General features: G+C 53.3%; 6 protein-coding genes across 6 annotated transcripts; 3 read left to right on the top strand and 3 right to left on the bottom strand.

Annotated features, from left to right (window-relative positions):
- Positions 1-945: 945 nt before the first annotated feature.
- Positions 946-1,137, top strand: B0T26DRAFT_646053 (uncharacterized protein; the record flags this gene model as incomplete). The annotated part of the gene is made up of 1 exon (XM_060437778.1): positions 946-1,137. A coding segment is annotated over one exon (192 nt), but the record flags the coding sequence as incomplete, so codon positions are not given.
- A 3,494-nt stretch (positions 1,138-4,631) lies between these two features.
- B0T26DRAFT_675441 (uncharacterized protein) lies at positions 4,632-7,840 on the bottom strand (the record flags this gene model as incomplete). The annotated part of the gene is made up of 7 exons (XM_060439830.1): positions 4,632-4,662; positions 4,866-4,878; positions 5,032-5,151; positions 5,352-5,468; positions 5,938-6,312; positions 6,387-6,849; positions 6,911-7,840. The coding sequence occupies 7 exons, from the start codon at positions 7,838-7,840 to the stop codon at positions 4,632-4,634; spliced, it is 2,049 nt and encodes a 682-aa protein (XP_060295867.1).
- A 609-nt stretch (positions 7,841-8,449) lies between these two features.
- On the bottom strand, positions 8,450-9,551 carry B0T26DRAFT_740628 (U3-containing 90S pre-ribosomal complex subunit-domain containing protein; the record flags this gene model as incomplete). The annotated part of the gene is made up of 5 exons (XM_060443867.1): positions 8,450-8,631; positions 8,718-8,823; positions 8,897-8,942; positions 9,029-9,206; positions 9,323-9,551. 5 exons carry the CDS (start codon positions 9,549-9,551, stop codon positions 8,450-8,452), a joined length of 741 nt encoding a protein of 246 aa, XP_060295868.1.
- Positions 9,552-11,915: 2,364 nt separating this feature from the next.
- Positions 11,916-13,511, top strand: B0T26DRAFT_751182 (uncharacterized protein; the record flags this gene model as incomplete). The annotated part of the gene is made up of 8 exons (XM_060445339.1): positions 11,916-11,942; positions 12,347-12,428; positions 12,485-12,605; positions 12,667-12,757; positions 12,813-12,947; positions 13,003-13,054; positions 13,117-13,165; positions 13,220-13,511. The coding sequence occupies 8 exons, from the start codon at positions 11,916-11,918 to the stop codon at positions 13,509-13,511; spliced, it is 849 nt and encodes a 282-aa protein (XP_060295869.1).
- A 3,836-nt stretch (positions 13,512-17,347) lies between these two features.
- B0T26DRAFT_278659 (ras family-domain-containing protein) lies at positions 17,348-18,928 on the top strand. Its single transcript, XM_060434144.1, has 8 exons — positions 17,348-17,560; positions 17,723-17,754; positions 17,866-17,892; positions 17,975-18,054; positions 18,121-18,143; positions 18,201-18,229; positions 18,285-18,542; positions 18,607-18,928. Exons 1-8 carry the CDS (start codon positions 17,532-17,534, stop codon positions 18,777-18,779), a joined length of 651 nt encoding a protein of 216 aa, XP_060295870.1. The 5' UTR covers positions 17,348-17,531; the 3' UTR covers positions 18,780-18,928.
- Positions 18,929-23,447: 4,519 nt separating this feature from the next.
- Positions 23,448-24,370, bottom strand: B0T26DRAFT_708402 (uncharacterized protein). The gene has a single exon (XM_060441895.1). The coding sequence runs from the start codon at positions 24,268-24,270 to the stop codon at positions 23,869-23,871; it is 402 nt and encodes a 133-aa protein (XP_060295871.1). The 5' UTR covers positions 24,271-24,370; the 3' UTR covers positions 23,448-23,868.
- Positions 24,371-25,435: the final 1,065 nt, after the last annotated feature.

The raw sequence follows: 25,435 nt of genomic DNA on the forward strand, positions 1-25,435 counted from the left end.
TGACGCCTTTTGTCGTCTCGACCTGTCTATCTATCTCGTAACTCGCCAAGCTAGCGCGCACACGCTACCTAAACCTAGGGCCCGGGTCTAGGAGGCACGCCCAGGCCACGATGCTCGTGGTCGTTTGCCCAGGCCACCGGCCCCAGGAAGGAAGATTGGCAGCGTGGCAGCCCAGTCCGAATCTCCCGGAGCGCGGAATGCATCGTCTCACACACAGGCCTGTCCCTCTGCTCTGCAAGTGCCCGTCTAGTGTCGACCTCACAACCGGGAACACGCCGCTGATCAGACCCCGGCCAGCCCATGATATTATCTCCTTGGGTGCAGGACCTTCAACGAGCGTTGCTGCTTCCCGCTTCCCGCTCCCTTCTCCCTCTCTCTCTCCGATGGCCAATCTCGCCCTAAGACACGGACTAAGGCATTTCGTTCGTCCTCGCCCTCTGGTGCTTGTGTCCGTGAGTCTATAGGACAGAGGTAACGGCGTCATTCGTACCTCCTCGCGAGCTTCTCGGTCGAGTATAAATGATCAAGCAGCCTCGCTCGCTTTCCTCAACCTCAACCTCGCCTCTTGCTACTCGGTTCATCAGCCCGCCCGGATCTGTCAGCACAGTCCTTCCCCAGTCTCCATTCTCATCTCGACCACCACACTTCCTCGTCGTCTTCGGCCACCAGTCTGCCCACTTCGCGCCCAAAGTCAGAGCCATTGAAGCCTCACGTTTAAACGGCTCTCTTGAAAGGCGGACATCAGACGTACCTAGCCCAGCCCAGCAACCGGGACCTTGACGAGATCGGCTCATCTCACTCTACATATCCAAAATGGTAAGCCGGTTCCATCCAGGCCCCATGTGTTTGTCGGACTGTGGCCCCACCGCTCGGATCCGGTGTCATTGAGAGGGGTCCGCAAGACAGTGCCGCTGTCATGCATCACGGCCATGTCATGTGCAAGCTGACCTAACACGCCTGATCCAACAGCTGCCCGGTGTCCGCTGTCCAACTTGCGCCAGCAATGGCCAAGAAGTTTGGGTGATACGAGGCCGCGCTTGCGGGCATTGTGGGACAGCATGCTTTCGGCACCAAACACACACCAGAACACAGGCCAGTAAACCAAACACCAAATCACACGCAACGCCGGATGTGTGAGAGCCGCAGAGGTGATCTCGATCCGGCCTTCTTTCTCTTCTTTCAAAAGATCGGTCTAGGAACGAAAACTGACGGGGAAGCATTGTATTGCATGTTGGACAAAATTCACTTTTTAATTTCATTTTAATTCTGGTGGAAAAGTTTGGGGCGACAAGGACTCGGTGAAAGCGGGTTCAAACGAAATGGTACGGCGTTGCTTTGACTTTTAGGTTTGGGGAAGGGTCTCCAAGGGGTATGCAAATATAATGAATTACCGTAAGCCAACTCTCCCATAAGCCAAGGAATCTAGCCGCGCAGCTTCTTGGGGCATGGTTACACAGAGCTCTCTTTGTGTGTGTGTGACAGTGTGTAAGCCGTAGACGCCAGAAGACCGGGACTAGTGCTGGCCACGTGGATGAGGCTGCATCTGTTGAATCCGTAATGGGCATGTCCAGTTTTGGATGGCACGGGGCAAGTCTGCGGGATCACACAGCATGGTACGCCGCCTTATCAGCAGCAGCAGCCGCCAGTATGTGCGTGCGTGTGTGTGTGCGTGTGTGTGTGTGTGTGTGTGTGTGTGTGGTTGGCTGTCCCCGGCTCGCGGATGCGGTCCCGACAGTTTGGTTACACAAGGACTCGGCATCCTTCTATACGTACCTATTCTCTCCCAGCGGGAAACCCCTCTCCCCCCGCCACGCTGGACATCTTGGCCTCATGCGGGATGCGCCTAGAACAGCATAGCATAGAACCCAAAAGGAGGCACACAAGGCAGTTTCACCGAGAACGCACCTCTGTGGCAAAGCTTGATGTGAGTGAGTGCATGTGCGCGTATGTGCGCGTATATGCGTGTGCTTGTGCAACCGGCTGAAACTGCCCTTTCCCTGTTGTTGGTGGCAGGGTGTGGGGGGGGGGGGGGGGGGGGGGGGTTTGACTGGTTATCAGGTTGGTTAAAAGAAAGTCAAAGCGGGTTGAGTGTGTGATACTTTTTCTTTCTTTTTCTTTTTTTTGAACTCGCATTCTAGGCCTCGCATTTTTTTTCTCTCTATGGGATTGTCTTGGTATTTTTTGCTTCTTTTTGTTTTTCTTGACTCACAGACAGACAGACAGACAGGGCCGAAGTTAGTCCGTCTAGGACTAACAAACCAATGTTGTCAGCACAAGCAACCGCGTCGCTTCCGTTATTATTCCTTCTTCCTTCCTTCACAGAACAGGCTCGCTCTTGAGAAATTTAGAGGCGAAGGAGGATGACCATGGCCTGGGGAACGGAATGCCTACTGCCTCCGCCAGAGATCCCCGGCGGCCCCCAAGGTGTACCATATGTGTGTGTGTGTGTGTGTAACGTCACTCCCCTGGTTTCCCCATATTGAACCAAGACCCCTTTTCCTTTTTCCTTCTCTCTCGTTTCGTGATGGGGGTTGTGTGCACGTGGGGGGATAAATAGAGAAAAGAGAGACGTGGACGACCGGAATCGAACTCGTGCAGTCCCGGCCCCATGTACCTACCTAGGAGAGTGGGAGAGTAAAAAGATAATCATGCGAGAGTGACTCCAGCCTTGTTGTTTATTTATTAGTTCCCTACGTCCATGCCCGCCAAAACACGGATAGGTAGTATCTCGCCAGCGTAGCTGTCAATGCGCCCTCTCAATGGACAGGCACCCCAGACTGTGGCAGGTAACACACACCACGCGTGACAATGCCTTGTGCAACGAACGACCTAGAAAACCGGCTGCCACAGCCGGCGAACAGCCTCATATCCTTGGTGCCCTGAGGGGGGGGGGGAAACAGAGATCACGCCAGATCCTACAGTGCCCAACCTAGGGCAGCATGGCCAGCGGCGGCGGTGAACAGCCATAACCACAGCCAACCGAGGATCTGTGGCATGGGCACGCGCATCTTCGTCGACCACCCAGGGTTGGTTGATCACGGCGGCCCATCTAGGCATCTCTCACCTCGGCCTATACTTATCCCACTACCTACTTATTCCAGTACCTACCTATTCCACTATCTACTTATTCCACCATAATTAGGCGTCTGTATCCGTCGCGAGGCTGTGTGTGAGGCTTGCTCTGCCGACATGTCGCACCGCATGGGACGCATCTCGACGTGCTGCTTGTGCAACACATCTCGTTTCTTTCTCTCCTTCCTCTTTGTCTTGTGTCTGTCTCTTTCACACTGGCAGCAGCAGCAAGCTTCAGGGCGACGGTATGTAGCCTGACTCGACTTGGCCACCCGAGAAAGCCAACAGTCGCACAGCACGCGGCACATGAGCTACATGATCGCTACTCGGCTCTCTACTCTGGGCCTCAACGTCTCCTGCTGGACAGAGCTACTGGCTACAACATGTCTGCGCCCAACAAATAGTCCAACAACCGCGCCGCTCGCTGGGAACAGCCAACCACGGCCGTACGGCCGTAGACGGCAGTTTATCGTTGGTTGGCCTGACCAAAAATGAGCCCGCCCGCCCCATGGTCTGATACTGCCCTGTCTCTCTTGATATCGCTACCCGAAACGATGGCGATCGTCGCTCCAGCGCCTCATCACCGTCGTCGCAGCGACACGGCACCCAGCTGGCCTAATACTACATGAAGGTCAATATCTACGCTCGGTATCACACTGGTGCTATTTGACCACACATAAACCGAGATCTGTCCGGTTGAAGCGTCCGGCCAGTATCGCCAAAACAAGACAAAATGGGGCGACTTGGTCCGAGGATCGTCAAGTCAAGAGAAAGCAAAATGAAGCATGTGGGTAATAGCAAGTTATATCTCGCGCTTCGCCATCAACAAGGCTGCCGCATCGGCAATGCATGCATTTTGCACCATGCTGTCCTTGGCAGGGGGGTTGCTTGCTGTGCGGTGAACTGAGAGAAGGAATGGAACGAGGTCCAGCAAGTCTGCCCACTCACCCACCTACCTGGCTGCCCAACGGTCCGACAGCCCCAATCACCAACTGCCAGAGACAGCCTGGAAGTGCTGTCCCCCAACCCACCTCTTGGCCCACAATTATCCCCCCACCACTCCACCAGCAAAAAGAAGCCTTGACTTTGACGGGTGAAGGAGCTTAAGTAAGCGGGCCTTCAAAAAATTTGAGATATTTAACCTCTGCTCAATTTTTTTCTTCCTCCTCGAATTCCAAACCTCTTCAGCAACGAACACTATCACGCCTCTCTCTCCCCCTCTCCGGAACTCATTCTTGCACGAGCAGAGAAGGGGGAGAGAGAAGCGATAGTAAGCGATTCGTGCAAGGCCTCGGGGTTTTTCTTCACCCACACAACGCACGCAGGCGTGCGTTGTGTTTGTGTGTGCGCGCGTGGTAGTCACCACGACCACCGCACCCGGATTTTCTCGGGAGGAAGACCGCCAGCCAGCCAGCCAGTCTTCGTCCCCGGGGGAAATCCGGCAGAAATTCATCAGGTATGCATCCTCTTGACAAAAAACACAACACTCCCCTCCCCCACCAACCACAAGTTTCGTGGCTCAGGTTGTCATGATGAGCGTAATTTGCGATTGATAGCCATCAGGTGGCGCCCTCGCCGGGGCTGCTATATCTGGTGGCAAAGTGATAGTCCATTCTTACATATTCTGAACGACCCGTCCATACAAATATTGGTCTAGCTGTATCTGATATGGCGCGCAACATTTTGGCTAACTTTGGATTGCTCAGGACAGATATAATTACACCCTTACAAACATTGTTTCTTTGTCGGTGGTCATATCCGTAGCTTTGGGCCGCTTTCGCAAGGAATCTTACCTACCGGCAATAACTGGATGTTGGCCATTATAGTTATAGTGCCTATAGCCATATAACTTCTATCTCCTGATCTTGCCATGCTTGAACTGCGTTTGACTTGAACTTTCGTGCATTCACTCGGCTTGTTCGTATATTCGGCTCGTCATGACCTCGTCTGCGGCGCTACTCCATCTCCAAAGCTCCTCGTCCAGTGTTTGATCATGTTTCAACCAATTCACATGTCGCAACTTGGCCTCCTTGGGGCTAAAATTTGCAGTGCAAGAGCGGCCGCAGTTGGACGAGTTTTCTGGTTTACGAGGTTCCTTTCGAGCTAAATATCACAGTGCAAGCTTGACTGCCTTCAGGTAGGTCAAAAGAGGAGAGCAAAGGGCTAAAAATTCGAAGGCCCTCCTCAGCTAAAAATTGCAGTGCAGATTATAGCCCCCGACAAGGCACACTTTTGGTGGCCCAAGGCGCCTCCGAAGCTGCCCTGCTCAGCCTACTAACCAGCTGGCGAGAAGAACGAGTAGAGGCCATGCACGGGAAGAGACACCAGATCAAGATGGAATACGACCATCACAACAGCAGAAGCGATGAGCACTCCCAAGCTGGACCACAGCCGTTCTAATTGTCTATCTAAGTTATTTACTCGCCACCCCTTTATGCCTTCCCAAGAGAATTCACAAGCGGGGTACGAGACCGAGGTCAGCCCTCATCAATACAATAGTCCTCTGTTCGATATCATGTCAATACCAGCACAACCACTCCTCCCAATATATGTCTCGAGAACCGCCGTAGTTACTGATATGCATCCTGTTTCCGTTCTAATAGCTTGCTGTAACATAATACTTCGGGACCAGAAAATTGCCGCACACAAGACTCAAGAGTATTGATTCCTAGGTGTAAAGCAGGGCAGCCTGTACAAGAGCAGCACCGAGGGTTGATATGGTGAGAAGCGCAAAGGACGGTCCGCGTCTGTGTGACAGGGATGCGGTAACCTGTGCCGGGAGAGGACTCCAGGGAGCTGGTGGAATGTTTGGCAGGGGAGCTGCTGCACCGCCACTTCCGGGTGCGGCTCCGGCGCCCCCGCTACCTGGGGCCGATCCTGGGCTGCCGTAACCGCCGACGACTGCAGGGGTCTGGTCGTACTGATTACCTCCTGGAACGGCGACAGTGACCGTGACGAATTCAGGTGCTCTAACTTCTGCAGCGGCCTTCGCTTCGTAGAATGCACATGGAGTAGGTGGCGGGCCGTACATTGGTGGCGGTGGCGGAGGAGGCGGCGGAGGAGGGGGTGGGGGCGGCGGAGATGCTGGCCATGGAGCCGGAGCCATGGGCCACGGAGACATGGGCGGGGCTGCCGGCATAGGTGGTGGAGGTGGTGGAGGCGGAGGCGGAGGCGGAGGTGGGGGCGAAGGACATGTTGTTGGGACAACTGCCTCGGGACTTGGCGTTCCCATGATAATGACTGTTTCAACAAACGGGCCCTCCATCAAATTTGGAGCCGGACATGGACTGGGTCTAGCTGCACCGCTACCTGACCCCAAACCTGGAGCCGGCCAGCCGTTACCATTCCCATTTCCGTTGCCGTTTCCGAAGTCCGGGCCAGGAGGGCAAGGTGGTGATCCCCCCAATCCGTTTCCCAGGCCATTGCCATTGGGGGTTCCAGACTCTGCGCCTGGATTGAAAGGCGGACCCATGGGAGCCGGTTGGGGCGCTGGATTTGCGCATGCCGGCCCGCCTGCTTGAGGGAAAGCCGGAGCTGGTTGTGGAAAAGCAGGAGCTGGAGGAGGAAAGGCTGGAGCTGGAGAAGGAGAGGCTGGAGCTGGAGGAGGAAAAGCTGGAGCTGGTGGTCCGTACTGTGCAGGCCCAGCACCAGTACCGGCGCCATTCCCGACAGGGCCCCAGCCGTTCGGGAAGCCTCCATTTCCAGATCCAGCACCAGATCCAGCACCAGATCCAGCACCAGATCCAGCACCAGATCCATATGTCCCAGCTCCGTTTGCTCCGGGATTCCCACCATTGCCGCTCATGGGAGAGCCATAGGGTGGTCCCACAGGGGTTACTGGAATAGCAACGGTAACTGTGACCTGAGGAGGTGCACCATTCCCATTGCCAACCCCATTTCCAGGGCCACCTTCGGGTGGGCAGGGCGGCGATTGTCCGTTGCCTCCCGGGTTGCCAGCGCCTGGGCCGGGAGCGGCAGGTCCACTTGTGACAGATGGCCCCGGCGGGCCGCCGTTGCCGTTGTTTGAAGGAGGCCCGCTCGTCACGAAAGGACTTGGGTCGTGAATTCCACCGTTGGGGTTTTGTCCAGGGGGGCAGTCGAGATGGATAGACGTGTCGTTGACGAGACTGATAGAGTTACCGAGGAGTCGCCGGGCAGCGACGGCAGCGGGGTTGCTAGACGTTGTCGCGGTGCCAGGCTTGTTGCTTCCGTAATTGAGGTTGATGTTCATCTCGACTGGGGACTGATTGCCCAGGGAGATATCAGGCAATGCGTCGGTGACTGCTGACTTGTCATTGACAACAACCGGCGTGCCAGTGATGGCTGGTTCGGCAACACCCTCGTACGCCATTTGAAGATTGACATTGAGTTGTATGGGAGAGCCGCGGGCCGTGATGTTGCTGGGGTCTTGGGTCCCTATAAGGCTGTGAACCGTCGACGTCACGGTCGAGTTGATACAGGCAGCCGTGATTTGCTTGATGGCGGGAACGTAGTCCTCGGCATTGCAGTTGGTGAAGAGGCATTGGAAGAGTTTCTGCCGTCCACAATGGTTAGCTAAGCTCGGAGACGACGGCGTTTGGGCGAAGAGAAGACATGCCTGAAGCTCTTGGTCTCGCTGGCAGACGCACTGCAGGTCGGCGCATCCCGAGCCCAGATAGCTAGGTTCCAGGCAGCCCCCACCGCAATCGGGCAGATTGCTCGCATCTAGCCCTAAAACTGACGGGATGCTTGAGAATAGCGTAAAGCTCCAGAGCACTGCGGATTTCATGGCTGCTGATGAGAGAGAGAGCCCCAGCGGTGGCCCGGAGAGCTGCAGGCAAAGATATGATCTCCAAAAAGGGGGTTCAAACGATTGACGTGAAAAGAATCTGGGCACCTAATCCAAAAAAACGAGGGACGTCCAAAAAGGAGATGGTTGATGATGGGTGGCTGTGATGGAGGAGAGAAGTTGGAAGTGCACCACGGCGAGAAGCACTAAATACAGCGTGGAATTCATGGGCACCAGCCGTGGAAGGAGCATATTGCGAGAGTCCCAAAGGAAGAATACTGTGTAGGCAGTAAAGGCAGGCGCGCTTTGCAGTCCCACATGATAGCGACTTTCCGCCATGATGATCGAGCCTTCCAGTTTCATCACGAATCCAGAGAATGGGACACCAACGGCAGGATTCCGTTTGTCAAGAGCAAGAAGGCGCTAACTGAGTGGTCCCTACCAGCAGCAAGAAAGAAACCGGAGGGCCATGGCCCCTCAGAAACTCAATAATAAACATCAAGCACTCAGCTGTCTTTTGACCCGCACTCGGCACCCGGGAACAGACCAGAGGCCTCAAGCATCGTTCGGGGCGGTTTTCACTGTTTCAGAAAGTCCCGAAAGTAGTACTTAATAAAATATCAATTCCGTAGGCTTCTCCTCGTTCGCATACTTGTCCTTGAGGTCCTTTCTCGAGAGCAGTTTTGTCAGCGGCAGCATCGTCTCCTTCATGTTAGTGATGTCTCGCTTCTTCTGGTCGATGTGCGAGGCATCAATCACGATCCTCTTCAGATGCTCAATAGACAGGGCGCCTTCAGCAAGTTAGCAAAATAAGGAGATTAGACATTTCCCACACAGATGGGTAAGGGAGAGAGGAGAGAAGATAAAAATCAAGTACCGTCATCGATCAAGTCGATCAAGCGCTGCGGCGTGCCGACTGCAATTCCCGTCCGCGTCTTTTTGAGAAATGCGACCTGCTCTTCTACCTTGAAGTGCTTGGCGAACTGCACAGAAGAAAAAAACGAGTTAGCCCCCCCAGTCTTGTAAGGGCAGCGAAAATGCGCGGCAAGGCCTTACCAGCTTCGCCACAGGGATTCCTTTTTGCTGGAACGTCCTGACGGATCTGTACAGATAGAACCAGATTAGTCAGTCGACCTGAAAGACATCTCAAGACATTGAGTCCAAGATGGACGTGCTGGACCTCCATACCTGACGAGGTCGGCGGCGCGCTGGCCTGCTGCGGCTACGATGATGGTGTGCGGCGCCCCCAGCTTCCTCGGGGCCGACTGGAGCTTCTCCGGGTTCTCGGAGAAAGCCTCGAGGAAGTCAGGCAAATTATTCTGCGACCGCGGCTTCTGCCAGGAAGTGGTGTCCTTGATAGCCGTCGCTGCCCCCCCCCCCCCCGGTTTTCGCCCGTCAGTAAACCTGTACTCTGCACTTTGTTCTGGGGGGGGTTCCGGGCCAAGCACCAGCGGCGCAACTCCGGCTGCTTTCTTTCCTTACCTGAAATGTACAGATCCGACAGCTCGATGGGACTCAGGTCTGTGCCAAAGCGGCTCGTCTTCTGGGCGATGTGGTCGGCCAGAAGCTGGCTGTCCATGCGCTCAAAGGCCCTGTTCAGGCCGGCTTCGACATCGAGGTCGGCCTCGTCCTCGCGCACCTTCTTTCTCTTCTTCTTGCTGCCGTCGTCATCCGCCTTCCTCTTCACTGTTTTCTGCTCGAGGGCGGCCATTGTACTGAACCCTGGCCTCAATAGACCCGTGGGGTTGGAGGCTTTGAGAGTGCTTATTTGGGCCCGGAATTTTTTTCCTGGGCAAGCAATAATCAGAAGACACCGTTAGCAGTGATCCGTTTCCTTTGTCAAATGACTTATACCCAAACAAGTTCAAATCTTTGGATAAAGCCCTTTCCTCAAAGATTGATATCAAGTTGAAGGGTGAGCGCTGGTTCCACTCATCTCACGGTCTATTGTATTCAATGCGAGGACGAAAATTTCGCGAGAGCACAGTGCTAATTCAGCCAACCAATCCGCACTGTATTTACAGCGGGTATCAGCACTTTCAGTGGACAAGGTCCTGAAAAGCAGGGGATTGGCATCTGAAATCCATTCTAGGGCCGAGTGCTAGTTTCACGGCTTCTAATATTTCCCCGGTCTCTCAGTCCAAACCCCGAAAGGCTTTTGCAATCGATAGCTCTTACTCTCCTTGGAGAAAGACGTTTGGGGCGAGCCGTAGGATACTGAGGTGTAAGTGAAGGCAGGTACGCCTGATCAAGGTGGTCACAACGAAGGTACTGAATAGGACGAGCAATGACTGGTATTGGTAAGAGGCTTCAACCTGGCCCTCGCAAAGGAAGGGGCGAGGGCCACTGCTTATATACATGACAGAGTGCAGGGCTAGCGGGCGAGAGGTCATGACAAAGGAGTGAGGTCTTGGCCCGCTCGGTACGCGTGTGGGTTGGTCGTGTGTGTGGGTTGGGGCTCTTTCCTTACAGAGGCCATTTATATCTTGAACGGCCCCTGCTAACAAACATTCAGGGCTTAGATTGTATGTACTATACTCTCCTATCACAAAGTGCATACATAGTAACTGGCCATGCTGAGTATTGACACGGACTGTACTAGTTCAGCTTGATTTTTGGTCGTACAGAGTACGTCGGGAATGCTAGAATGTTTGCCTCTATCTCTTCACCCGGGGCTGTTCTCTTAGGCACCTGAAGTTGATATCGATTCCGGCTTCATCCCCCGCGGTCGTCGGCGTCATCCAATGGGCTGGGGCTCGCTTAATTTCGGAGCCGCAACCACGTCGGATTCGTTCACAACTCGGCCATCCGGTAGACATGGAGTGCTCCTGTATCTGTAGTGCAAAAAGATACGGTTCGTTTCCTTCTAATCTTCAGCGCACAAGTCGTTCATATCTCGAAAGAAAACAAAGAGACGCTAATTTCATGTACGGAACCTGTAGAGAAGCGGCGGGTGTGGATTCATTCCATTTGCACCAACGCCACCAGGAACCTGTCCGTCCCGACTTGCATCAAGACATCGGCTAAGGCACCGCACCACCACCACCTTTCCGACAACCGGCCCCGAGGGTTTCCTTCGTGTTTTACCTTTTCTCATTATCTAATAATTAGTAGTCAGGGAACACGGACATCCCCGACATTTCTCTTCTTATTTTGTGAAAAGCTGCAGTTTGCTTCTTCACGCCGAAGGGTTGTCTCCTCCCCTCCCCCCCGCTGGAGACGAATAGCGTCATCGAGGCGAAGCCCACCAAAAAAAAGAGGCTGCTTTTCATATGTGTGGGGTTTGGTTGTTTCCTCTTTCTGTTCAGCACTTTATTAAATGTTTCGATTAGGAATCGTGCTGGACCCCAATCGAGTCATCTTTTCTCCATCATTGTAACAATAGTGTTGGAATACAATCCTATTCAGATTTGCACTCGTTCTCGTGGTTTATGTATGAGAGGAGGGGGCCGTAGGATGGCGAAGAAGCGAGGGCGAGGCGCTAATAGCTCGTTGTGCCTTAGTGTGACCTCATGCTTCCAACGATCCTTCTCATCCTTTCCCCTTTACGTCCTCTAGGAGATTTATTTTTGTGGACTCTTTCTTCTTTGTTCCTCGCCTTTTTTTCCTTTATCTATAACTAGGACCATTGTGTGTGGGTTCTCGAAGCCGGCCTTCTTTTTGTTCTGGATTGGCCGAATAGCCCCCCCTCATCCCCCCATTTTCGGCCCAAGAAAAAAACAAAAGCTCGTCTCCCTGCTGCTCTCTTTGTCCATTGAAGTTTAATTGACGTACCTTCTAATCCTACTACTCTGTCAGAAGGGAATTGTTACCTATGTTAGGCTGTTTTGCAGTTTCTTCTCAATTGTCTAAAGCCACTCCTTGATGCCGTCGCTTGTCTTTGCCCAAGTGAATACCTCGGTCCTAGTTGGAAAACACAACCCACCCCCCCCCCCCCCACCCCCCCCTCTTGCTCAACCGCTCCTCATCCTGCCCGCTCTTTCCTCAGTAAAAGGGTGAAGAAGATAGGGCAAATTCGCGGTGAAGCCAAAAGCCCCCTCTCTTCTTCCAATACCCTTGGCCGCGCGGCACAGAAATGGCGCCGCAGACAGACATCCCGCTTGTAAGTTGCTCCGAGGCCTCGTCCGGTGGATTTTTCAGACCGGGGGTGGTGTGCTTGTGCTTATTGCTGACGATATAATTCTCATTGCGAAAGGCTGCGAATGTTTTAGGTGTAAGTCTGAAGCAGATTGGTCTGCCTGCGAATTGGGTGTTTATTAACTAAATCCCCCTTTTCAATATGTTTAGACAATTGGCACAGGTAAAGCCCTCTTTTCCCACCTAGCAGGCGGAAATTACAGGCATGGTTGCTGATACCTTCTGCAGTGTAAGGATGCCCAAATTCGGCTTTGGCGAGATCCCGTGCTAAACTTTCCCTTTCTTCGCGCTCTAGACTTTGGTGCGTCCAAGTGAGTAGCCGACTGGTCTCACTGCCGCGACGCAATTTGTACTCATGTGTCCTTATAGTTGATTCCTCAAGTATGGACGAACTGGCGGACCAAGAAGACAGACGGGCTGCCAGGGGCCATGATGTTCATGTGGGCGCTTTGTGAGTGAGAAAAGTGCCGGTCTGTCAGGCGCCAGATCTGACAAGACGGACCACAGGTGGTGTTCCGTTCGGCGTGTATTCGATCGCCCAAAATTTCAACATTCCGTTGCAGGTGCAACCTAACGCCTTCATGGGGTTATGTCTCGTCGGCTGGGCTCAAATCTTGGTGTACCACAAGTTAGTGTGGCCGAAGAGCGACTCCTGTAGCCAATCAGTACTATGGGCTGACAAGGCATAGCAAGTGGGTGGTGTGGAAGGCAGCAGCTTTAGCCCTCACAATCGCAGCTGTCTTTGCTGGCGTCGAGGCAGCACTGATCTTCACGTTGAGGGTAAGCTCCACAGGTGAAGACCTTGAAACTCGAGACAGTAAAGCTGACCTTTCAGCCCCTGTATAACGACGGGAACGAGGTTCCAATCTTCGTCGTTGGAATTTTCGCTGCGGTGCTTCTTGCAATCGGCCTCCTTCCGCCATATGGCGAAATATGGAAGCGAAGAGGTCGTGTAATAGGGATAAACTGGGTATGTCTGGCCAAACCAGAAGCCTCTGGGGATAAACGCGGTTAACGCAAGGCAGATTTTCCTTTGCATGGACTGGTCTGGAGCCTTCTTCTCGCTCTTGGCGCTCGGTAGGTGATCCCATCTCGGTCTTTGATCCCTGCAGAAGCAAGTGGCTAACGAACCCCTGAAGTCGTACAGAATTCGTTTGATGTGCTGGGTGGCGTTCTCTATATAATTTGGTAAGCGGGAAACAAGCAACCCACTTGGGCACAAAGTTCTGACGATTTCCGCAGCATTATCCTTGAGATTGGCATATTCACTTCCCATTTAGTTTGGCTGTTACGCACACGCAAGATCCGAAAAGCGGCCGCGGCAGAGGGTAAGACGTTCGATGATCTTCTGGCCGAGCACGAAGCACAGGGAAACCCTTTCAAGTTTGCCGAGAGGAAAGCTTGGAACGATATTTCGGGGCGCAAGGCCACCGAGACGCTCAGCTCGACGAGTCAAGATGTTGAAAAGTCCGCCGCTGATGCCGCTTTACCACTGGACCCGGGCCCGTCTGCGGGTGGCGAAGTGGAAAGCTAGAGGATATGGCGGCTTAACAACCGAAGACAAACAAGAGAGAGAGGGCTTCTCGGATGATCACGTTCCGCTAGGGCCCAGATGAGTCGCTTGGACTCTCCGTCGTGCCAAGAACAGCATGGAGACTGGTGATCTACTCGACTAAAGACAGAACAGACGGTGGCGAATGTCGTCAGAGCCTTAAAGACATGAATGATGAGCGTCTCAAGTAATCACCAAATACAGTAATAGACAAATAATAGTTGGAAAAGTAGGCCGTCGAGGTTTAACCTTCCAACGTAAGAGCTCATCTGCTGATGCTTTATTACTAATCATTCAAGATAAACAGAGGTTCGAAAGAGTACCAGCCACTAGCGTATTATTGATCAACTGTGATTTCTTAAAATAAAAGGGATGATCAGGCCATCTATAACGTTCTGAACCTGCTGTAATGGGTGGGACGTTGAGTAGTTGGGTAGAAAATGGCCGACTGGCGGCTGTTGCCGTCCAAACTTTAACAGCAGCATGTACTCTTTTAGTTGCCGACCATGGAATCCCGAAAAGGCTGGGCGCTAATCCTGGCCAGGTCCCAATAGTCTTTCAGCTTGGTCTGTTCCGGAGAGTTGACACTAATGGAGTGCTAGCTGGTACAGCTAATGGTAGCAAGCCAGTGGCTCGGCGGTAAGAGGAGAGGCTTCGTCGGGCCGTGGATGGAGTCTTGTCGGGGAAAGAAGCCGATGACGATGAGAAAGGAGAAGTTCAATAGAGCTTACCGAGGGTCGACTTTACGCCAAATAGCCAATACCTATAGGACGCAGGCAGGTAGGCGAGTGTGAGCGTAGCATTCCGAGTTCGGGGGGCCGAAGATGTGTCGGCAGTTGAGCATGCCAAGTCTTCGACGCTCAAGCCGTCTGCTTGTAAAGTGGTATGGGAGAACCGAGCCATTATTCCTCGATCTAGACGCCTCTCTTAGCGTCCCCAGTGAGAGATCCCATTGCAAAGATAGATAGGATGGACGTATTCAACCGATACGGCCGTTTAAGCTATATTTTGGTTAGTGTGTGTCAAGTTCTGGCTACGGCCAACGGACAACGGCGGACTGCTCCAAGAAGCAAAGACAAAACGGGAAACGGCGGCGATGTTGGACCAGGCGCGCCGCCTGGCCTCGACTCGCTCAGACGAGCCCATAGCAACTGAACCCCTGGATCGCGCGCACATTCCCCATGTCACGATGTCACGAATTGCCGGTTTGCGCGACACAGCTACTGTCCAGTCGGAGGACGTCTTGGTCATCGGGAAAGAGGTATATGTGCGTGCGTGCGAGATACGAGCTGCAGCGTAACCCGGCCAGCGAGTCTGGCCGGTGATGCCCAACTATGATTGCCTAGGTATGGTCCATGTCTAGAGACGGGCCGGAGGACGTAGCGGACGGATCGATTTCCTGCAAGACGAGGCGACGGCTACAGCCACGACAACGATACGCGCCCTGAAAGCAAGGCACGCTGGATTGTCCACGCTGTCATTGCAGGTCATCTGCTTCTTTTTTTTCTTTCTTTTTTTGCGTCTTTCTTTTGCTTTTCCTGGGCGGCGTGGCAGCCTCTGGTGAGCGATAATGATGGAAAGGAAGCCGTGACCGACCTACCTACCAACAAACGCTTCCTGTAATACAGGTATCAGGAGCTCCAGCGGCTGAAGCAAGAGGCGGAGTGGCTACGGGCGGGCCCGTATGTCTGTTGTTGTGGTTGGGCAATTCGATGCCTTCCAAGGTCAGGTCAGGCACTTGGACCTTGCTAGGCCAGCGGTCCCGCGGTGCTCGAGTTCGATAGGCCAGAGTCGTGCGTTCGGACTACCGACGGATGCTTATCGACAGACACTTCCGACGCCGAGCCAATTCGTACACGAGGGGGCCTAAACACACGCATCAATACCGCTGACGGCCGAGCTCAATGGAAGCCAGGCGAAGCAACCAGTGGCGGGCTGCAGCCATTCAGTTCAATGGAGGCGGAGTTGTGTGTCTGGAACTGAGAGCAAGCGCCAGGACTCTACGGATACCGTAGGGCTAATTGCATTACGAAATGAGATAGGTAAACATGGAAGGTACGTCCTACCAACATGCCTGCCCAGGGCCTTCCTTCCTGCCGTGATCGGCTCATGTGTTCCTTCGTCCCTGCCCGATTCTGAAAGCCTTTTCGTTCCTGGCATTAGTCCCACCGGAAGCCCGTCAATTGTCTGGCTGTGTGGTTGGATGCTCGGGAGTCCTTGGCGTCCGTCCTTGCAGCGTCTCGCTTGAATGGCCAAGTGTCGTTGGCTGGTGGGTGCGTAAGGCACGCGCATCCACAAGGCGAGCATCATTCAAGTCTGCGCAACGCAGGCACGTAAAGGTAACAGCCTGGTGGAAAGGGGGGGAATTGGTTGGATAGATTTTGGCTCCAAGACTGTCGTTTTAGCACCCAGCGCAGGGCCCCCGCGGCCGGGGAAGCCAATGTTCTGCAGTCTGGCTCGCCTGGACTTTCTCTTTTAGTTGGCCCGCCCTCCAGTCTAGCCTCGTTAGGGTTGGGCCATAGGTCGCCTCCTGCGTGACTGCAGCCGTTGTGATCGTCTCGACCAATTCCAGCGTCTGTTCCTTGAGAGAAAAGCACAAAAGAGACGCGAGTCCGTCCCTCCTCCGAGACACACTGGCAGTCAGGGCGCTTGCCGCCTCCGTGCTGCACCAAAGCTGAATGTCCGTCCGACAAGTCCAATAACGTGAGGTGAGATGGATGTGCTTCCCGTGGACGGATTGGATTATCCTATGCCATCCATCCTTTCTTTTTCCTGTATGTCTCTCTCCAGCCACTGCACCATGACAGCGTTCGGAATTCCCCCGCCTCCCTGTCAGTCAGTCAGTCAGTCACTCCGTCCGTTAGTCTTGCACCTCGCCTCCATGCATGTCTGTCTTTCGAGGAGGGATACCTACCCAAGGTAAAGCACGTGCATACCCTGTTACGTACCTTACCTAAACGGCTTTTGATAGTTGTCAACCCGCCGCACCGGCACCTCTAGAGCTGCCAAGAGGGGCAAAATCCAAGTACGGATACCTCTAGCTGCCATGGATGGACCTCCGTGCCTTACCACTTACCTAGATTGCTGTGTATCCGCATTTTGATTTGCACCCCAAACCACACTACTACAAATACAAATACCTCCCGTCTACACTACCAGGGCATTCAGCCCCATCTTAGTACTTTGACTCCCGCGACTTCTCTCACGTCATCCAGCACCCACCGTTCAAGCTCCGCCCAGGCTAGCGACTGTTGGCGCCATTAGTCTGGTGCCTTTCGCTTGCCTCCGCCGCGACTTCCTCCCAGCGAGCCGGGATTTCTAGCGGGGTCGGGATATTACAGGCCTGGATCCATCCAAATAATCCCAATCCAGATTCCAGATTCCAGATTCGGCGGGCGGATATCTATATCACATTATTCCCCCCTTCTATAACCTCCGATTCGAGATCTGCTAGGAAGATCTCCCCGCGGTTGCTCGGAGTTTGGGCCATCGACACCCCGCCTGCAGCAGCACACCTAGCAGCAGCAGGCCATAACATAAGTTGGGTGCTTGGCCACTTGCACCCCTCCATCCCCCATCTTGTCGACCCACTAAAACATCTGAGCTTGTTCCCACACGGCGGCCTGGAAGCATCCCGCCTTCCCCCCGCCTCTCGAGCCCCCAAATTTGTCGGCCCTAGCAGCGCTTGTCTCTCTCGAGTACGACTAGGGAGAGGGAGAAGAGAGAGCGCAAAAAAAAAACCAGCTGTCTGAAAAGGCGGAGCCTTCCCTTTTCTTCAACTTTAGTATTTCCACTCAAAGGGTCCTGGTCGTCACCGGTCGATATCTGCATGCCGCGGTCCCTGGGCCGGCCCATCGTTGCACCCGCCCTTAGGCGTCCCGTGAGGAGTCGGAGCTGCGAGTGCGAGACTTCGGTGAAAAGGCGGCAAAATAATAGGGCGAGCTCCCGAGGCGCATTGGGCAGCGATCCGCTCCTCCACTGAGCTGGCTGAAGTTGGGGATCATGCCGTCGAAATATGGTTTCCAGCCTTGGTGAGCTTCCATGTACCCCCCCTCACCCTCATCCTCATCCTCATCCTTGCCCTCTTTCCAGCTCCCTCGCTCTCCCTTCTCACAACTCCCCTCCAACAACCCTTCTTAAGCAACGCTCAATGGCCTCGATGGATACAAATTCACAAGCTAACTATGGACTAGCCGGGAATTCCATGTGGTAGTCCTTGGTGCAGGTATGTCTCTCATTCTCGAGCTTGTCAAGCCACGAGCGATTCGGCTTATTTCCCCAGAGAAATCACAAGCATCACCAGGTGTATCTACTGACATTTTTCTGCTTCCTCAAGGTGGCGTTGGAAAGAGCTGTCTAACAGGTGAGTTTTATCACCATCCCCTGAGCAACCTCTCCTCATCCCTGTCCTCTCCCTCTTGATGCTGACCCAACCTTGCAAACAGCCCAATTCGTTCACAATGAGTGGATTGAGAGCTATGATCCTACCATCGAGGACTCTTACAGGACTCAGATTTCTGTCGATGTATGCTATGCCTCTTATGTTTCTGTCGTCTCTCGTTGTGTTAGAGCTAACGTGGCTTGATGTCAGGGACGCCAAGTGATTCTAGAAATGTGAGACTCGGTATGGTCCCTTTATAGCCTGTTCGTCTATTCTAACATAGTGCATAGCCTTGATACTGCCGGCACTGAGCAATTTGGTGTGTTCCCGTGTCTTTAGGTGTTGGGAAACTCTTTGCTGACAAGCGGATTCAGTTGCTATGAGAGATCTCTACATGAAAACCGGTCAAGGGTTCTTGTTGGTCTTCAGCATCAACTCGGGCGCCTCGTTAGACGAGCTAAAAACCTTACGCGAGGAGATCATCAGAATCAAGGACGACGAGAATATCCCCATTGTCCTCGTTGGGAACAAAGCAGATCTCGAAGATTCGCGGACCGTAGATCGCGCCAAGGCATTCTCCTTTTCTCAGCGGTGGCGAGCCCCATACTACGAGGCCAGTGCCAGGACACGAAGTACGTCGCTACCCACATCACCATGCCCGTTAACCCCTGTCTAACCATGATGCCTTCCGCCTAGCCAATGTCGATGAAGTCTTTGTTGACCTTTGTCGACAAATGCTACGACGCGATGACTACAACGAAGACACACGCGATGACGATTACTATCAAAAGCAGGAGTATCCTGCATCTTCCAAGAAACGGGAGAGGAGGAGGCGAAAAGACCGAGAGCACAGATGCGTGATATTATGAGCTCCTCTTTCCCTTCCTGTGCCCCTTTTCTTTCACATTTCATACTTACGAGGTCGTGATTCAGCCGCGGTTAAGATTGGGCTATATTTGCTCGACGCCTGAGCGACAGCGGGAAAATGGAAGGAGCGATTTATCATGACATGGATATGAACTTCTTGAAAAGAGATGGTGGGATAAAACGGCTGTCAGTTTGACGAGACCCTCCTGGTTGGTCTTCGACCCTTTTTTTCCTTTTCAATTTTTTTTTTTAGGTGTCTGCATCTCCCATGGCCTGATCTTCTGCACGAACAGAAGGGAGTCACAATGCTGGGATGGACACAAGATACCGGTAGCGCAAGCATGGTTTTGGATCGGTTATGCATGTGCGTTTGTTGATGCGAGTGATAGCACTTCGTTTTGTTGGCAGCTCCTCGAGCAACAGTCTAGAGTGTATGTTAGTGGCATGCAAGGCGCCTCTACCAAAACAATTAATCATGCTCACGAACCTGGTCATGGGATTCTTCTGTTTATTTGCACAGTTGCCTAACTTTCTGGATGAACAACCACGGGTTCTCGCCATCATGGCATCCACGAAGAGAAGGCGACTTGCGGAACCGCCCTGTTGAGCAACTCGGAAGAAAAGCAACAAAGTAACATCCGCGCAACTACTACCTACTCTAGAACCAAAGCAATACTAATAACCCTTACCTTGGGGATAATCAGTAGCTTGCTTATCCGAAGTCGTCGTCCATAATCCCCAGTGTAACATCGGAAGAGGGCAATATAGCAAGGAATAAAATTCCCGGCATATATCTCCGAAGCGGCAGAGAGGGGGTTAGGTAGGGGCCGCATGCGCCGCTGACGCCGCTCTCCCGCCGGCATGGGCGTCCATCTCTTTTCGAAACTTTGATACGTATATGGGTGACGTTTGGCTGCCGCCGGCCCACGCGGCGGCCCCGCCACCCCTTCCTTGCCTTAGCACCCTTCCCCTCCCTTGCTTCTTCCTATGGAGGTTAGAAGGCGGATTTGGACCGAGCGGGGTTTTTTTTTACTTGTTGTTCATTTGGGGTCGGCCTACGGTTTACGCATATAATATGCCTTACCCTGCCTTACCTTGTGGGAGCAGACGGAGTAACTGTGTTTGTAGGTACATGTACTTTACATTACCTGCCCACCAACCAACCTCAACCCCACCTGCATACGATCGCCGCCGTCAAATCAGGGGCGAGCAAGAGCCGCCCAAAATTTTCTCTTCTGAGATTTTTTCACTCTTTCTCGGAGGGTTAAAGGTTTACGAGCAGCTTTGTTGGTTGACTTGTCTCTTGGTTGAGTCTTGGCCGGCGTGATATTTGCTGCTGTTTATAGATCGACGGAGGTCACGCCGGTGATTGTCAAGTGGTGTGCGTGCGTGTGTGTGTGAATGTGTAAGTGTGTGTCTGTGTCTCTATGCATGTGCATGTGTGATGGGAGCCGAGAATGGATTTCCATCTTTGTCTACCTGCAATAGCAGCGAGAAAAGTGGTTGCAAGGCCGAAGACGGAGAACTGTAGATAGCAAGTAGATGAAAATTTGGAGTCGATATGTTTTTGGGCAATCGACTAGGCACCTTGGGACAAACTGTTTCTTGGCCGCCAACATCAATACGTGCACCTTGTCTTGAGCGTGAGAAGTTAGCGTGATTTCCGTACTCCAAGTCCTTGACAAGTCAGCCCTTGGCGTGCTGGTGGGCCGAGACATCGAATGGTGGTTACGCCGCATGACACATCGATCACAACACCGGTGTGATTGTGTGCGTGGTAGAGACAAGCGCGGAGATGGAACACACAGAGAGAGGGAGAGAAAAGAGTTCTCTCCTCGTCAAATCTTCCCTAACTCCTCGTGTGCTACCAGTCAACAGTTCTCGGCCCCCAAGCGACCCTCACAGAAAGAAAAAAAAGAATTCCGACCGACGCTCATGTGGTTGGCGCGTGGGGAAGAAGGGATGGGTGTCTGGCCCAGGCAAGGGTCTCGAGGTTGTTGTTGTACAGCAGACGCCACCAACATGTGTGTGGCTTTCTGACTTCACAGGCGGTGAAAGAGAAAGTGTAACCGGCCAACCCTCAATAGTATCCTTTTACTAGCAGCAAAAAAACATGTACGAAAACATGAGGTAATCCATGGAACTACTTCCACCTGACTGGATGATAGACTGCACGTATATATGCGCGTGCACACATATATCTCAATAAAAATGACCGAACAAGAAGATAAGAGACATATGTTTAAACCAGTTTAACAAGACAAGGTTACATTCGCAGGCGAGAAAAGATATCAAAGTGAAGCACTTCTGTATCACGTTGAGATTAGGGAAGAGTCTATTACTTCGGATACAGACCATGAGTATCCGGGTTGCGGAGAGTTTAAGCCATGAAGAGGCTGAGCCAGCAGAGACAGAAAGAAAAGAGGGCCAACCCAGCCACTGCTATAACCGAGACTCACCGAGTATAAGACCTGCTTCTATACCACAATGGATCCAAATCCTCCCAGGCTCTTCATAGTTGATTAGTTATACTGGCAGCAAGTTGATTGCTTCGACCGTGACGCCTCTGGGCTCCTTCTCCTCGAACTTTGTCAGTGGTTAACTACGACTAAAGAAAAATCCTTTCGGCATCCTGCCATCCAACATCAATGCCGGCCTAGACATCAGGTATGCCACTGCTCCATGCATCTCTCTCGGCGTCTTGGCTGTCACATACACACACGCATTGGTCTTCTGTCCTCTAAACATGTTCGTGGTATTCCGGAATGGTTCGTAGCAGTACTACTGTGGGGGGGGTAATGGTTGTTCATTGATTGTCTACAGAATTTTAAGGTTTCTGGGTGGGCTTACTTTCGGTGGATCGGCACGCAGGCTCCCATGCGCTCACGTACCACGTGAGCCGGCACGTGCCTGGCGCTACCTCCCTCCTGCACCGAAAGTACGGTCATGAATGCCGCTGTTCCAATAAAACACTTGACACAGCACTCCTGAGCGAGCAACCACGCCAAATTATTCCTCCGGGAAACCGACGGCGGCGGCAGCCCACGCGGGTCAGACATTGTTTACTTTCCTTCTCTACGTACGTATTACAAAACTCGCAAACGCATTCTGAAGCAGCGGGTGGAGCGGGTAAAAGGGGAGCAGAACCGGGTGGTTGGGCGGTGGGGGCTGAATTATCTCGGCGACGGCTTCACAACTCTCTCCCTCTCCCTCTCCCTCTCTGTCTCTGTACAGTCTGGGTCCTGGCAATATGCACGATCCAGCCATCGGCGAGGAAGAGGCTAGGATACCAAAACGAGATGGGTAGGCTGGGAGCTGAGGAGGTTGGCCAGCTGCTTGCCAAATGAACACCTACGCAGACGGCACACATAGACAACCGAACGGAGGGCACGCGAGCAATCGGAAAAATATGTAATGCGCAAGGCAGTCGGATAAATTCCCTGCCCTACCTTGGCCGAGTTTGAAGCTTCCGGCTCGGCCAGTCCTCCTGCCCCCTTTCGTCTGTCGGCCCAGCTAGCAGCGGCAGCAACGGCAGCAGCATTCACGTCGTCAACCTGAAACGGCAAAGTCGGTACCGGAGTACGGAGAACCTTGACCCATGACGAGGAAAGGAAGAGAAAAAAACGGGTACGGAAGACTCTGGCACAGCTTCCGCTGAGATGGATGCAGCAGCTTCTTCCTGATGCAGCGCGGGACGACGCGAACGCAGATCCCCCAAAAGATTGAATGAACTCACTCAACGAAAATCAGCTCTCTTACTTACCACGAGCATTATTGGAACGATGTCAGGGCACCGATGCGTTAGAAGCTCACGCCCAAGTTTACACAAGTCACCTCACCTTGCTTGTAAAGGAGGTATGTAGCAGCGCTGGCACCTCGCGAGTCCGTCTAAGAGGTGAGTGCAAAGAGAGTCGTGAACTGGGATGCATCTCAATAGACATACACAGTAGAGCGCATGGACCGCACAAGCTCAGGTCTGCTATCGCCTGATGCAAGGGCTCTCTAATGGTGAGGAGATTGCCTGATTTGGTCATTGGGGGGGGATTTTGCGGTTTGCCACACCCTCATGAGAAAGTGTTGGTAAGCCCTCCTGTTTCTGTTTCGTTTCACGGAACGGTCTCCTTATCGTCCTGCGCTCGTCTTCGCCCTCTCCGGATTTTTGCAAGATGTCTCGTCTTCGCAGTGCACGGTTCGATTTATTCTGTCACAGAAAAAAGAATCTGCTGCGATGGAATAATATGCGGTTGGGCCAAGGTAGGTTAGCTGAGGGCTGTGGAAACAGCGTCAAAGACAATATATTCTGAATGAAGAAGGAAAAGAAAATTAAAATTCGGGTCGTGAGGCCGGGCGGACATCCAGCCAGAGACGCCTGAGATGGCCATCACGCAATAAGCAAGGTAACTAAGGTTCCTGGCGGCCAATTCCCGCAATTCCCGCAATTCCCGCACTGGCTGCTTGCTGGGCTTCCGTCTCGCGCTGCCTTTTAGGTTGGCCGATCGCCGGGCCGGGCGGCCGGGTTTCTCGTGTTGGTACATAAGGTTGTCGATTAGCAGCCCGAGCCGCCGCATTGCATAGTGACACAGTGTAGGACGAGCAACGGGGTTTTGGCGGGCTTGTGCTTTTGCGTGCGGTGGGCGTTGTTGAGGTTTAAAAAGGTGAGACTTTCCTCAACCTTATTTCCGCACTGTGTATATACGATGTACTGTAAAGATACCATCACGTGCTTGACCCGAGCACGAGTTGAAAAGCAGTATCAATACCTTGGTCTATCAGCCTCGAGAAGAGCCGAGGTATTAAAAGACACTGCTCCTTCGCTCCCGTCCCAGAGCCTAGGGTCACTCATTTTTCTCTCTCATCACAGAGAACAACAAACTGCGGTCTCGTCACATAAGACTGCTTATTCCGACCGTGCACAGTACGAAGTACGAAGGTGCTGTGAATGCCTAAGAGCCTCCAAGTCGCCATTTCCTGAATACCTGAACAACGCTCTTGACGCGATCTTGAAGATTACCGCGCCTGTCTTCCCTTGAGATGTGCGGGCTTTACCCTTTCCGGTAGAGGGAGTAGAGGGCGTGGGGTTGATGAGAAAGGTCATGATATGAAGTCGAGTGTATGTGCAGATCTGAGTGTTGTGTGGTCTTCTGTTCTGGCCCCACTTGAGCTAGAGCCTTTGGGGTAGGTACCCCTGAAATAAGGGGAAGCTGCTGCAAGTGACCGTGCTAGCGTTTCCGATTTAGCTTCCATTAGAGTCGCCGGGAAGGGGGTCCTCGAGCCTCGGTGCGGTGCTTGTCCACCCCTTTTTGTGCTGGTAGGTTTGGGTCCTTGCGTGTGGTAACATGTGCTAATCAACATGGCAAACCCGACAAGGCGACGGGCGGGCAGGCGGGCGTCATGTCGTGATCGACGAGGGAATGGAAATCTCCCTCCGCATGGCATGGCATGGCATGGCGCCGTGTGTCCATGTATCCCGTGGAACAGGTGTCCGGTTCCCATGCTTCCCGCCGCAGTTCAGCATTCGCGAAGAAGCCTTCTTTTTAAGGTGCGGCGGCAGTGGGCGGCAAGCAACACTGCTCGCATGCCGCCGCGCCGCAACGCCGCAACGGAAAGGCTTCTTTTAAACCTTTTTCCTTCCCAAATGCCTGAAAGGATTTACCCCCATCTTTCTAAGCCATACACAACACACACCACGGGCCACGTAAGTCAGGTAAGTTACTTCCAGACTAAGATACGCCAAAGATACTTGAGCCTCTAGAAAGTGTTCGCAGGCGCCCTGTATTCTGGGATCTCCCCCTCCCCCCCCCCTTCCTCCCCTGCATGAGACCGATTCGGTGGTCCCAGCTATCACAGGAGAAGTCGGCACGCGGGCACAGTGATGCGCGGTAAGCCGGCTGCTGACCTTATTTTTTGTTCCCATCCAGCCCACCCATTGGCCTGTTCGAAAAGTCGGGTTTCCCAAAATAAGGTGTAGATCAATTTGCGTTTTTTTGGATCACCACAAACTACCCTCTCTGTATGGACGTTGGGACGAATCACCCACCCACCAGGCAAGAGGCGCCTCTCACCTGCAGCGCCGTTGATCCAGTTGACGAAGCCTTCCATGGGATTTGCGTGTCCATACCGTACCGTACCGTACATGAGTGACCTTGGAAGTGGACCGACTCTTGGGACTTCCACCCTTGGCGCATATCCAACAGCAGCCCTTCACCCAAAGCTGTGTCGATCCTGGTTAGGTCGTCAGGATAGAGAGGGATTCTGATTTTGGAGTCCGTTCGCAAGAGCGTTCCTGCACTGATCTCCTTTCAATTTCGACGCTAGGGACCTCGGACCTGTAGCAAAGCAGCACTATGGAGTCTTGGACCGCGCCCTGGCGGTTTATGGTCTATAGGTGACCAGGGGGGGCCGTGATGCCTACCCCGAGGTCTGCAGTGCAGTGCGCCTCCCGGGCAGGACCGTGGGGTGACTGACGCGGTCCAAGCTCTCTCTCTGCGGTCTGCCTCCCGGGTTGTCCCTTCCTCGTTCGTCTCCTCTCTGCAGTTGCTCTGCCTCAGGTCGCGGCTGTGCTTGCTTGCTTGCTGTGTCGACCAACGGTGACCTTGACCCAATTGGCGCTTGGAGTCGAAGCTGGGGCTGGGGCTCAAGCAACTTGGTCAAGCAGTGT

The sequence above is a fragment of the Lasiosphaeria miniovina genome, assembly GCF_030549165.1.
Source record: "Lasiosphaeria miniovina strain SMH2392-1A chromosome Unknown B0T26scaffold_4, whole genome shotgun sequence".
Lineage (NCBI taxonomy): Eukaryota > Fungi > Ascomycota > Sordariomycetes > Sordariales > Lasiosphaeriaceae > Lasiosphaeria > Lasiosphaeria miniovina.